The 13,093-nt window shown below is 41.9% G+C and overlaps 2 protein-coding genes across 3 annotated transcripts; one reads left to right on the top strand and one right to left on the bottom strand.

The window, feature by feature from the left end:
* The first annotated feature begins 4,511 nt into the window (after positions 1–4,511).
* On the top strand, positions 4,512–9,944 carry LOC143133986 (uncharacterized). Of its 2 annotated transcripts, XM_076293997.1 has the most exons (9): positions 4,512–5,084; positions 5,744–6,425; positions 6,598–7,046; positions 7,142–7,218; positions 7,312–7,489; positions 7,638–7,714; positions 7,883–7,985; positions 8,459–8,583; positions 8,791–9,944. In XM_076293997.1, the coding sequence occupies exons 1-8, from the start codon at positions 4,689–4,691 to the stop codon at positions 8,471–8,473; spliced, it is 1,977 nt and encodes a 658-aa protein (XP_076150112.1). In that variant the 5' UTR covers positions 4,512–4,688; the 3' UTR covers positions 8,474–8,583; positions 8,791–9,944. The 2 variants fall into 2 exon arrangements, with proteins under 2 accessions (XP_076150112.1, XP_076150111.1); XM_076293996.1 differs by lacking the exons at positions 8,459–8,583; positions 8,791–9,944 and having other exon boundaries at positions 7,638–7,969.
* An 87-nt stretch (positions 9,945–10,031) lies between these two features.
* LOC143133987 (putative ATP-dependent DNA helicase Q1) lies at positions 10,032–12,716 on the bottom strand. The gene is made up of 3 exons (XM_076293998.1): positions 12,024–12,716; positions 11,748–11,827; positions 10,032–11,357 (listed from the first exon to the last, which is right to left on the bottom strand). The coding sequence occupies exons 1-3, from the start codon at positions 12,497–12,499 to the stop codon at positions 10,123–10,125; spliced, it is 1,791 nt and encodes a 596-aa protein (XP_076150113.1). The 5' UTR covers positions 12,500–12,716; the 3' UTR covers positions 10,032–10,122.
* Between the last annotated feature and the right edge of the window lie 377 nt (positions 12,717–13,093).

Consider the following 13,093-nt stretch of genomic DNA (forward strand, 5'->3'; position numbering starts at 1 on the left):
TACTACATCAGCATTTTTGTTCAGTGAATCTTTTGTAAATTGCTTTACAATTACCGTCGGGCCTATAGGCCTATTGCCTGGCTTGCCTCAGCTTCGGTCACGTCCTTTTACAATTTTATCATTGTAATAAAAAACGCAATTTGCCACATAATTTCAGCATGCTCCTGGCCTACTAATTAATGCCTATTGTACTTTATTTTTTGCAAAAAGAAAGAAATCCTTGATAAAATAACAAGTCATTCACATTATAGGCTACTTTACACACTGTTATGTCAGGTTGACTGACAAGCCTGTTCTGAAGACTACCATTCATTTTGACTGCACGAGCGCGTCTTTTTCAGACAGACATCGAATTCATTTTATAGCAGGCCATCGGACAAATATGACGCCTCGATATTAAAGTAACTCCGACTCCATTCATTCTGAAAGTCCACCGCACAACAATGCAACGTGCATGTTCACATTTTTAGTAACAACCGCCAAACTTGCTTGCTTGCCTTACACATCTAAGTTTTCCGACTATTTTTCTTACCTTCTTTTTCCGCTGTGGATGTTAGTGAGTTTGTAGAAGTTTTAGCTCTTACGTTCTGAACATCTCGCACTGCCATCGCCCGATGTCATTTCTTAGTCATATCACTCTCTGTCTCTCTTTTAAATGCCTATTCCCTGAATGGTAGGCTACAATTATGTGTTTTATATATAGGCTAATATCTAAACAAAATAACCCAGGCAGTCTCATCTAGGATATAACACAGGTTGAAGTTGGTTCTATTTAGGGAGGTGAACATCTGTAGATGACTCAGAAATGACATCGGAAGACAAGGAGTGAATATGGCAAGAGGCAAGCCGAAGTCTGCTGACAAGGGCCCGACGGTAATTGTAAAGCAATTTACAAAAGATTCACTGAACAAAAATGATGATGTGGTTCATGAAAATGTAGCTAAAAATGTGGAGAATGCAATGCAATCAAGCATTTTGGACGATATATTGTCACAAGCTGGCAGAATAGGCAACAGGCCGATGTGCGTTTTATTTGGAGACTGTTTTGCGCGACAGAGACTGAGTTTGCTGCTGATATTCTGGGGATAGGCCTAGCCAATGTACGACTTTTGCCTTTTAATATATTTGCTGCATTAGATCAGTCTTTCTAGAACAGGCAAGGGCTTTCTATGCTATGCAGTTATGGTTGAAATAATAGCCCATCAGCGCATCTCTAGTGTGTGTGCCTCTCTCGCTCAGGGTGGAGGGAGAGGCTGAGGGTCGATCCAGCATGGATTCTATACTGTGGTGGATAGGATCTACAATTACCCAGACAGCAAAATATATTTGGGCCAGATTTGGTCCAGATCTTCATTAGCATTTGGCGCAGATCCTCTAAACGGACCTGCCCCGGGGTCATTTCTTCCAACGGGCCAATACCGGAACAGGTTGGAATTACGGATCAGAGACAGATCTGGGCCAGAACTGGCCCAGTACAGTTAATATTGCCATGGCATTTGGTGCGGATCTGGCCCAGACTCATATTCTACATCTGGGGCTCATCTGGCCCTGGTCTGTGATTCATATTTAAGCTATCAGACAAGACCCACACAATTTGTCATTTTCAAAATAGTTTTTTATTTTAAAAAGGCAAAAGAGAACAGCTTAGGCCTAGGCCTACAACATAACAGAAACCAATATGTGAAAGGCTTATGTTGATAAACAAACTCCGCTAAACGCACTGAAAGAAAATGTCATGTTAACATAGTCCGTTGCATCTAACCGGCTGATGTCCCGATGATGATGACGACGGCGCTCAGCTGTGTCGGAGGAAGATTACTGGCAGTCTGGGGAGCACTGAAAGCACAGAACAGTTGGGCGATCCTGCAGATCAGCAGGTCGGTGGACTTTGACAGCGACCGTTTGTTGTTTCGTGAGAGTTCTTCGACGTTAGCTAGGCTACTCAATCCAGACTGCAGGGCAGGCTGCTATCATGGCAGCTCGCAGGTCAGCAGCAGTTCCTTGGTCGCGGCAGCGGCAGATCTCTCGCAGAGGCTAGTAGCTGTCCTGAGAAATATTTTCGAGCAGACGGTGAATAGCAGCGCCGTTCACGGATGGATGTCAGAGGACCAGGGCAAAAACTAGCCCAATGGACTAACGTTAAAGTTAGGCATCAACCTGCGATTCTTCCTCACTGATCCTGTGAGACGTACAAAAAGCACACAAAGCAAAGAAACAAAGAGTAAATATTAGATTCAACATCCAAAGATTATTTATTTTATAACAGTAGGCTAACGTTATAGTATGCCAACAACTCATTGCATCCCAAACCGGATAAACTGGAGGACAGCGACAATTCTTGTGGGCCTTCGATAAAAGGCTTTACAGCCAAGTTTTTCCACTCTAAATACATTTTAAACAGGCTTAAAAAACGCTGGCCGTCTAAAGCTACCTGCAGTGCTACTAGCAGCAAGGCTAGCTACAGACAAATGGCTACGAATTTGCAGCTAACACACAATGGACACGATATTAAGCGATTTTGGTGAATAATAAGCAAAGCTCACCAATTTAGCCTTAAAGCTCATGTTCACATATAGTTGTGGATGCATGTTTAAAAGAACCTAGACTACAAGCTAACCGTAGCTACTACCCAGCTTGTCTGGCACGTTTCAGGTTGTCAGAATTTCAGAGTAAACTAAGTTTGTAAACTTTCATGTTTAATACAGAACAGGCCTAAATATTTAGCAGACTAAAATGACATCAACACCAGTTTACATTTAAAATGATACTTGTATAATGTACTTACCAATAATCACAAAGATGGTGCAGCCTGTCTTCCACTCTGCATAATCACATAACGTAGTTGCAGTTGCAGGTTTATGTGGGGGAAAAGTGTTCCGTTAGTTGTGGCGCGTCAGGTCTGCGCAGCTCCTGAGGATCTGGCCCACACCCGCCGGGCGGACTCAATTCAGTTGTGGCGCGTCTGGTCTGCGAAGCTGCCCCGGATAGGCACCGCACCCGCTGGATGGACTGTCACAGTCAGAAGCTACAGACAAGTCTGGCGCAAAGTTGGTGCAGATCTGCATAGTGAGTGCGACTGCTGCGCGAATCTGCCGATTCAAAAACGGATCTGGCACAGATGTAAATGCTGTCTGGGTAGGTGTTAATAATATTACCACGCTAGGTCGAAGTACTCCCAAGTGCTATTGCGCCACACATTGTAGTTCTCATGTTTATTCGCTTGGAAAATCGTCACGTTTCATGTTGTGTGCCCTAACATTTTTCATCAACTACTCGTGCAACTGTATTTAAGTAGGTAAAACGTGGAGGTGTTTGAATACTGCTATGTGCCTCTCGGCCACGGCAGAGCCCGCTAGCATAGCAACATGCTAACACATTCGCGCCGCGAGACAGAGCGTTTGAGTGCACCTACCGACGCGGGAGAGGTACGACTCAACTCGTGAAAGTTAAGGTAAGAACATATATCACTACTGATTTTGGGTGGCGTGTTCCTTTAAGTTACGATTAGGGACTTTTATTTTGAAACTTCATCATGCACTCTAGCTGATTTGTAGTTGGAGAACAGGCGAGAGAGAAGAAAGACGGCCATTTTCGCAAGTGCCATGTTATTTGTTTCTGGAGGAGCTGAATTTTTAGATAAGTGATCAAAAGTTAATGAAGACACTGAAGTTTTTCTTTGAGAACATTTAATAGAAGGACTGTAATTGTTGAGTTGTGTTTGATGAAGACGGGTGCTGAATTCGTCAAGTTTTTTTTGTTGCAACCCTGTTTGGGTAAGCTAGCCTGTTCATCCTTATGTTAGTTAACAGCCTGAATCACTCATGTTATAAAGTAGTTGAACTTATGCTAAGAAATACCTTGATAAAAGATGGAAAATGTATGTTTTTGTTTGTACTTTTACTACGAGTGGTAAATGTAAAGTTATTAAGCGAATGGAAAGATATGTTGTTTAAAAAAAGGCTTTTACTTTGTTTTGAAAGGTTAAACTTGATTCTAAGTCATGTTTCATGAGTGAAATGCATGTGAGGTGCTAATTTTAAGCATTTATCCAATGCCTTATTCTGAAACAAACTAATTATCTTTTGGTACAATTGTAAGCTTATTGCAGTTGCAGTGATTTGAAGTACTTATTTGAAATTCAAGGTATTCCATCTGATTACTTTGTACTGGTTAACTGAATGGTATTCACTACTTTTCAGCATGTAGATGTAGTTTTGTAAATGCATATTTTTACACACTGGAGTTAATGTACAACGGGAGCATTTGATAGATGAAAATAAAAGCAACCTGCATTAGGGAAAATAGTTATGAAACTTAACAAAAGGTTATAACCTGGTTGTGAATGCAGGTCAAGTTTTTTGTTGGATTTGAAAATCCTGGAAGAAGATTCATCGATCTCAATAGATGGCGAGCCAACCCATTTGATTTCTGTCATTGAATCCTGTCCACTGATAGCCTGACGTAGTCATACTCAATTCTAGTCAGAATTTGAGTCTGATACTGCTCCATAGAGCTGTGATTATGGGGCGTGTTTCAAACGAACCAGGAAAAAAAATGCCTCTGCACTCAATTGGATAGACCTACAACCAATAAGAGCAACGGAGTGTGTGACGTATGTTAAGCGACGCATAGTTGTTGTCAACAGAACTCAACTGCACGCTGGAAAAGAAGTAGCCTAGAATAAGAAGATGAGCGTGAACGATTTTTGCCGGTGTTGCAAAAAGAATGTAAGGATACAAGGAGTCATTCAACACACGAACCTCATTTTTGAGAAAAACAATAAAGGCGAATGCACATACGAACAAGTTCTCCGTTTAGGATTACAACTCTACAAAACGTCAAATAAATCGCATCGCATTTGTCGGTCCTGTCAGAACGTTATAACACGGTTGGAACGCGACATGCTTGTGTTAAAAAAATGGGCAGACGACGAAGGAGACCAGCCTGAAGAACCGTCTTCATCTGAGGCATCAGAGAAAAGAGACCGGGAGCCTACTCCTTCCAAGACGCCCAGGACTCTGAAGAAGTTCTGCCCCAATCCGTCAACTCCAACCGGTACAAAAACGCGAAGAAGCATTACAGAGGTAAGGTTGTTAATACATTTCTACTTCTTATGATATGACTATGAGAATAACCTCGATTGCCAAGTTTCACATGAGTTAATAGTTAGTCATGATTATTGTCCAATGTGATAAACACTGTGCATTCCCACACTCCTCATTTCCGTGTAATCTATCTATGATTAAATCATCTAGTCATATTTTGACATGGTAGCCTAGTGTGTATTCTGGAAGCCAGCCCGAATTTGAGTGTAGTGTGAGCAAATGTTACCAGGATAAACTTGCACCTGATGTGTAAGTTGGCCTCTGTCACTTTGTCAATATTTAGAAACTTCATTTTGTAATGGACTAGCATGTTATCCAACCCCCACTCTGTGCTCTGCACCTCTGTGGGGGGTGGGCAGTGTTTCTCTGACAAGGCACAGAGTATCTTGTTGTGATCAGCTCTGGAATTCCTTGTAGTGTGTCCCAACCCCCACTTCTGTGCTCTGCACCTCTGTGGGGGGTGGGTACCTCTGTGGGGGGTGGCCAGTGTTCCACTGACCTTGCTCTGACCTGCTCAGCAATTGCATCTGGTGTCACCATATTTAACAGTCTGTATATTTCAATGTATTGTCAATGCACATTATACTTATTAGGCTACACTGTAATTCTTCACACTGATACATTATCTTATATTTCAGGTTGTCACCCATTTCCCATCACAGACTGTTGCCAAGGTATGTCCTCCAGAAGATGCCTCAATAGTGAACAGCATCAATAAGAAAAAATGGGCAACAGCTGCAAAGTTAATGTTGAAGCATAAACACCTAGTTGAGGAAATAAAGGTGCACATCCTGGAGCTAATAAGCAACGAATGCAAACATATCTGTAATCCAAACAACGGTTTCATCCTGTGGAAGTCATCTCCGGATGATCTGAAAGCCTTTTCATTTACCAGCTTAGAGGCAGACCTAAAACGTTTTTCACCATTCCTCTTCTCAATTCTCACAACTGTCACCAACCACTCTAAAACTGCAACTTGTGCAGCAGCTTCCATTGCTTTGAGAGGAAGAGAAGCACACCTGTCAGCCTTTGCATACTACCTATGTAGTATTCTACATTATGGTGGGGCGAAAAAAGCAGTGTTTGAAAGACTGAGCAAAATGGCCATAACAACAACTCACCAAAATTCTGTAGAGAAGCAGAAGGAGTTGGCACTCCTATGTGGTGGGTCTCTAAAAATGTTAAAGGTCCAGAATGAAGTTTTCCTGAACTCTGAAGCGGAAGGAAACATTGATGTTGGTCAGAGAGTGGACTCCAGCGAAGACCAAAGCACAAGTGATCCGAAGGAGCCACTTAACATGGAAGAGCTTCACTTGTCAGGTGAGATGACAAATGACCAATATATAGAAACACAACAAGCACATCAAATTCTGTGTCGTCTTGAATGTTATGTGTCTATGTATTGATTAATGCTACTACTACTACTACTAGTAATAATAATAATAATAAGTCTTTGTTTTTAAATTGTTATTACTTTTTTCTTTTCCTGCAGATGACATGGCTACGCTACCTTTCAACAGTTTAAGTGACTCTGAAGCAGCAGAGCTAGGCTTGAGCTCCTCGGCTTCTCCGATCACCCACCCCACTCCTCCACAAACATACTCCATAATATTTGACAATTTGGACTTTTTCATGCGCGCACATCATCAGTCCACCCACCACAGCAATAAATCCATACACTGGATTCATCATATTGCAGTCCAAGATAGAATCTCAACATATCACCTTAGCAATGACAGACCGGACTGTGACATCCTTCAGTACGACCTCTGCAACTCACTCCCCGGACCAGAAATCCAAGACTATATGCGACGTGAGTTCATTGTTCTTGGAAGCCGCATCCTTACCGAGTACCTGGCTGTTTTTAAACCCTTCAAGATATTAGTGGTTCACCACATGCCACATCAATATACAGAGGACATGGCTAAGTGCTCCACTGATGTAAGTAATGAGTTAAATCTGTAAAATACAACTAAATACACATAATTTCAACTCAAACATTACTGCAATGTCATCTGTTTTTTTTATTCTCAAAGTACCCTCTGGGACTGCTCTTCAAGGACGAAAACAAAACGTCAGATTTGGTGGACACACTTCGCCACCTTCAGAAAGAGTAAGAATAAAATCAGGCTCCACTGTCACTCTTTGGCAGGAGAAGGGCTGTATTGAAACGTATAATTCCCCCGTTTGTGTGTAATCCATTTAGGTATGTGCCAAAGGGACCAGACGGGTTGTCAAATGTATTAGTCGGAGGTGACCGGCTGACCGAGGGGAACTGCAGAAACATACAATGGGCCTTCTCAGATGGTGCTACAAAGGAAGACCGACTGGAAGGTCTCATCTTTAAGTTTGAGGACTGGCATGCCATCAGAAACCTCTTTGAAGTGAGTAACTATAGAATGATGTTGATTAGTAACAAAATAAAAGTATCACACCACTACTTTAGATGATTTTGAGATAGATTACTTGAAGGGCTTGTGTGTGAAGTTATGTTTATCCTTTGTTAATCACAAGTCTTCAATGTTGTTTAAGATCTATCATCGGATTTTCTATGATGGTGCATCCTCAAAAGACCATGGCACACTTCTTGCCAACATGACGAAGTTGAGGTACAACGTCTGCTATCTGCAATACCATGAATACATACATTGTACAATTATTACTGTTGTTTTAACCGTCCACTTTGTCATCACATTATGCTTGTCTTTACAGTCTAAACAATATTGTTGTTAACTACAGTGATTATAAGTACTCTGTGTTGACCATGCTTTCCACAGTTCTTTCACAGAAATCCAGTCTGGATATTTCATGAATTGGGTTGTTATGGGATGGGGAACACAGTACTGCTATCATGAACGCAGCTGTGCTGTTCTCCGTATGGTATGTTTTCAACTTAATGCATGTTTTCACTAACTGTGTGTGGGCATTTGAGGCTTTTCAAGATAGTTGATGGTTAGTTGGTTAGTTTCAGCAGTGCTAAAGAGCACACTGGACGCACAATATTCTTATTGTACCTGTGCGAAAGACTGTTTTTAACACATTAACATATGAGCATGCGGGCGTGTGCGTGAGCGTGTGTGTGAGCGTGTGTGTGTGTGTGAGCGTGTGTGTGAGTGTGTGCGTGTGTGTGAGCGAAGTAGTGGTAGCATAGAGGTTAAGGACCTGTTCGGCATGCAAAAAAGTTGTGGGTTCAATGCCCTTAGTCATTATCCTTGTCATATAATTGACATAATAAATGACTGGATGAAAGCGTCTGCTACATTAATAAATGTAAATGTCTGTGAGAGATGGAAAGAATAACACTGAGAAAACTATGTCAACCATTCGCTAAACTATGTATTTCTGTTACATAGGTGCAGCAATGCTAAACAAGGTCCTCATGCAGCTTACAATGCCTATAAGGAATTTGTGCATAAGGACACCACTGCACTCTTCCTAGCTGCTGCAATGGAACTCTTTGGGTTGCAGGATGTGACAGGTAAATTGGCACTTGGCATCACATTCATAGTTTAGAACTAGCATTTATCACATCAATACATGTATCTATATGTTACTGCTGTAAAATGTAATTGTCAAAATTGTACACTTTGATAAAAGTTAGTATCCAATATTATAACCATGACTTATATCTCTGCATTTACACTGCTGGTGGTTAGAAGTTAAACATTTTATTCTGTGCTAACAGAAATTCCAGATGGGTTTGTCCCGCTGGATGTTAACAACGGATTGCCACAACTGAAGAGGAGCTGGCTGCATGAGAAGGTTGGGCAGGTTGTGGACACCTTTGTCATGATGACGGGCGTGACAGAAGCTGCAACTCAAAGGCAGGCTACGACACAGCAGAGGCAGCAGTTTCCGTGTCGTGCAGACGGGTGTGGCAATATGTATGTATACGCCAAGGCAAGGGAAACACATGAGAAGAAGAAGCATGGTCTTGTGGCTCCATCAGACTCTTCTTCAGAAAATGTGAGTCCGACGAACCAAGACCACCAAAAACATCACGCAGAAGCCAGACTTGGCTTTGGGTTCTTCCTGCTAGACCTGCAGGATGCAGTGAGGGAAGGGGATGGTGAAAGGCTGATGAGACTGTACAAAGTTGCCCTGCTTTTCTACAAAGCGTACGGGCACAGCCAGTATGCCTATAGCACCTTCCTTCTGACACTGCAGATAAATGTCACTCTGTCCCCACGCATGGCACACAGTGTGACATGGAACAGATTTTGGAATGGCAGAGGGAGAAAGGGGAAAAATATTCCACTTGACCTCCACCTGGAACATCTAAACAATTTTCTCAAATCATTTATGAGAGGCTTGGGACCAAACATGTCAGAAATGTCAGCAGCCAGAATCAGTAGGTCCATTGGCATCGTCAAGGAGCTAATGGACAAAACGGACACAGAGCTGGAGCTGACAAGGCCGACTGGCATTCATCATGTGGCCCGAGAACAGGAGGACGTTTTAACACTGGTCAATGTTTTCAGGGAGACACAACTTTTCAAAAATCACCCAGGCAGGCAGTATCATGCATTCCCAAATTTCCAGAGAAACTTATTGGCAAAGCTAAATTACCAGGAGTTATGGAGGTGGATGAAGTCCAAAATAATGGACTGGCGAAATGTGCCTATTTAAATAGCAATGTAAATGTGAAATGTAAAATGGTGATGGTAATTTGTAAATAGTGTTTTCATAAATGACAATGTAAATAATTTATTTTTAATATAATAGTTTATAATAGTAGCATCCACATTCTTGAAACCTTTATTTTTGTGTGTTTTCTTATTGGTTGTATGTTCAAAGTTCAGAGTATATCTTCAAACATTACCTATTAAGTGTAGATATTAAAAATCTTTAATGACATGTCTTATTGTTTGTCTATTAAATGCAGAAACATCACCAACCAGTAGAGAAGTATAAACAATTTAAATTTTATTCAAAAACATGAATGTAACAGGTAAAAAAAAAAGTATTTGCACAACAACAGAACCCTGAAGCTAGAAGTTTGAGCCTGAATTTGAAGCTAGTCTGAGATCTTCAACATTGACAAGCCTGATTCCAAGCTACTTGGTGATGATTGTATCTCATCCTCATCCTCGTCATCAAAGTAACCAGTGTAATCCATGTCAACCTGAACACGGTCATCCTGAACCACACTGTCATCAAACAAATTCGTTTGACTCTGTTCGACGTCATCAAAAACCTCATGCAGAATTCGTAGTATCTCTTTTGCATGTTCCAGTTTGTATGTAGGGAGATTATGGATAATGAAGTCCAGGTCAAATATCTGTGTGCACTGTTCTAAAACCGCATCAATGAGTTCATCTCCAAAACCAGTGCAGGCTGTGTCGACTGTGTAAAGTGGTATGTTTGTATGGTCCTGAAGTAAACTACTCCTGTAAGTTTGTAGCAGTTCCCTGATCAAAAGTTTGTCCTCAGGTGTGACCATTCTGTGTTTGTGGTGTGATGAAACCTCCCCTTGAAAGTGTTCATATTTGGGGATTGGCTCCCCACAACCTTCAGGTTCACAAGAACAAACAGAATGGCAGTGAGTGCAGCACAGATGTCCTGGATGAACAGATGTGGTGTGTTCCTCGAAATGGCAGTACAAAGCTTTCCGCAGACAACTAGTGACTCCAGTCTCAAGTACCGTCTTAACTGCTGGGTCAAGCTTTGTATGCTGTTTGACAGCATAAACAATCGCATGTGCCTGCAACCCACCTCTGCCTGCCCTCCCGACCTGCTGAACCATGGCTTCCACATCATCTGGCAACCCATACATAACAATGTGTGATACGTTGGGAAAATTTAGGCCCATCCCAAGAGCTGTTGTTGCCACCACAACTCGGCAGCTACCCTGTCCACTCAGAGATGATAGCACTCTGTTCTTATTCTGAGGGAGTGTCTGGCTGTGGAACATGCCTATAAGCAGGTTTTCAACCTTTTTCTCAGGGTCTCGGTCAACCCAGGAATCTTCACCGAGTTCTCCCTTCAAATGGCAGAACACTCTGCCAACTGCCTTCACGGTTTTGCAGTAGATAATTACTGGCAACATGGAGATACCTTTTTCTTTCACATCCCTCACAATCCAGTGTAGGCACTCCAGTGTATGGCCAGGTACTTTAATCAGACCCAGTCTGATGTTTGTTCTGTTTGGGCTCAGAGCCAAAATGATTGGATTGTCCATCTGAAGCTGTTTCATAACCCTGGCTCTGGATTCCCGATCAGCAGAAGCAGTCAATGCCAGCACAGGTGTACCTGGAATATATAGCAGTACAAAAAGCAACCAATAAGTAACAGTAAAAATAAGAAATGAGTAGTATCATTTAGTACTTTTTAATGACTGTACTGACATCTAAAAAGAATACATCACTTATAAGGGGTACAGTGACTACCAATATGGGTATGGTGCTTGAGTACATAAAGCAACACCCAAATGAATGGTCAATTTGCATCTGAATGGGCAACCAGTTGGCCACTTGGCCAGTGCGAATGCAAATGAAAAACCGGTTTTGGGGGAGAGTGGTTAGTGTTTAGAAGTGGACAGGTTCCTGTAATGCAACTGATTTCAATTAAAGTGGTGAATTACACTATGTGTAGAAAACATCGAAGACAGAACATGCAGTAAGTCTACTGTTTTGTACTTACCAGCTTTAACTAAGGATCTAAGTTCTCCCAACTTGGCAAAGCTGTCGCGAAATGGCGTCTGCCCTTTTGCAGCCTGACCCCTGATAGGAAAAAAAAGAGTAACCTACATTAGAATGTTTTAACAGCTAGTTATTTCGCTACAATCACACTAACATTAAGATTGTACCAAGTCTGAATTAGCGAACGTACAACGTTACCTACTATGTTTACAACATGGGATTCATATCACGACATTGCGAGTTATTTACTAAGTCAGACAGTCAGATTATCTCTTACCATTTGTAAGTTAGATGAACTTCGTCCACGACGATACCCATAACGTTGGCTTGAAAAACATCGGAGCCTAGCATGTCCCTCCACTTGTTGTTCAGCAGCCAGGATTCCGGGCTTCCGAAAAGGAGCTGGCAACGACCGCTGGCTATATCCACCTCGTCGTTCACGCCGAGTTGCATCGCCGTGATGCCCATTTCAGTTGCTTCTTTCACTTGGTCCTCCATGAGTGCGACCAAAGGAGAAACAACAATGACCAATGGGTTTTCATTGTGTCCCATCTTCTTAGCGACCAACGGAGCCAGCTGATAAATTAAACTTTTGCCGAATCCCGTAGGAAGGACGCCAAAAACATCTTTCTTTTCAACAAATGCCTTGATCGCGTTTCTCTGTTCCTCTTTTAAAATTAATTTGCTGTCGATATCTTCTAGAACAGACCTAATAGCAGAATCTACACACCTCAACTCTCCAGCGGCAGCCATCGTTGTTGTAAACGAATTCAACCCAAGCGCGCTTTGGTGACGTGGTTGATTACGTTACTGTTGATCATCTGTCCATCATCGTATAAAGCCCGCCCTGACAATTTGATTGGCCCGCCAGATATTGGGCGAGCATACTCGCGCTACTATTGAGCAATGCCAGACCGAACTTCCCGACCTCAAACGTTGTGGGCGGGACTAAGTTCGGAATGGCACCCAGGCTAGTCCACTGAAGGAGCCGGATGCCCTATCTGCTTTGTGGTAGGATTGTACCAGTCACTCCACTGGTCATCACTCTTCGGATATCCACACACTGACTATTGACTTGACTAACTTGACTTTACACTTAAACCAAGGATTAAAAAAGGAACTCTCATTGACATTTAAGGAAACACAGCCAGTCAACTGAAAGGACAATTTCTTTTATTTTCAAAGGGCCCATTTTATTTTCTTACATGTGTATTTGTACCTGGTTCAATTATACATTTGGTTACTAGCCTAGGCTAAATAGTACATGTGTGTATTTAAATTAGTTTTTAATTGGTTAGTATTAAAATTGGTATTAGTTTGATCTGAACCCTGATACTATCTTAATGA

This window comes from Alosa pseudoharengus, unplaced genomic scaffold (assembly GCF_046254945.1).
Source record: "Alosa pseudoharengus isolate Yale_2024_CS ecotype anadromous, Long Island Sound unplaced genomic scaffold, YU_APseudo_1.1 YU_APseudo_1.1_scf_2, whole genome shotgun sequence".
Lineage (NCBI taxonomy): Eukaryota > Metazoa > Chordata > Actinopteri > Clupeiformes > Clupeidae > Alosa > Alosa pseudoharengus.

Bases quoted from the DNA above. Each gene is read 5' to 3' on its own strand.
- LOC143133986 (XM_076293996.1), top strand. From the start codon at position 4,689: ATGAGCGTGAACGATTTTTGCCGGTGTTGCAAAAAGAATGTAAGGATA. The intron at 5,085-5,743 runs GTAAGGTTGTTA...CTTATATTTCAG, and splicing joins CGCGAAGAAGCATTACAGAG to GTTGTCACCCATTTCCCATC. The intron at 7,047-7,141 runs GTAAGTAATGAG...TTATTCTCAAAG, and splicing joins TGGCTAAGTGCTCCACTGAT to TACCCTCTGGGACTGCTCTT.
- LOC143133987 (XM_076293998.1), bottom strand. From the start codon at position 12,499: ATGGCTGCCGCTGGAGAGTTGAGGTGTGTAGATTCTGCTATTAGGTCT. The intron at 11,828-12,023 runs GTAAGAGATAAT...TTTTCCTATCAG, and splicing joins GTTCATCTAACTTACAAATG to GGGTCAGGCTGCAAAAGGGC. The intron at 11,358-11,747 runs GTAAGTACAAAA...TATATATTCCAG, and splicing joins TAGATCCTTAGTTAAAGCTG to GTACACCTGTGCTGGCATTG.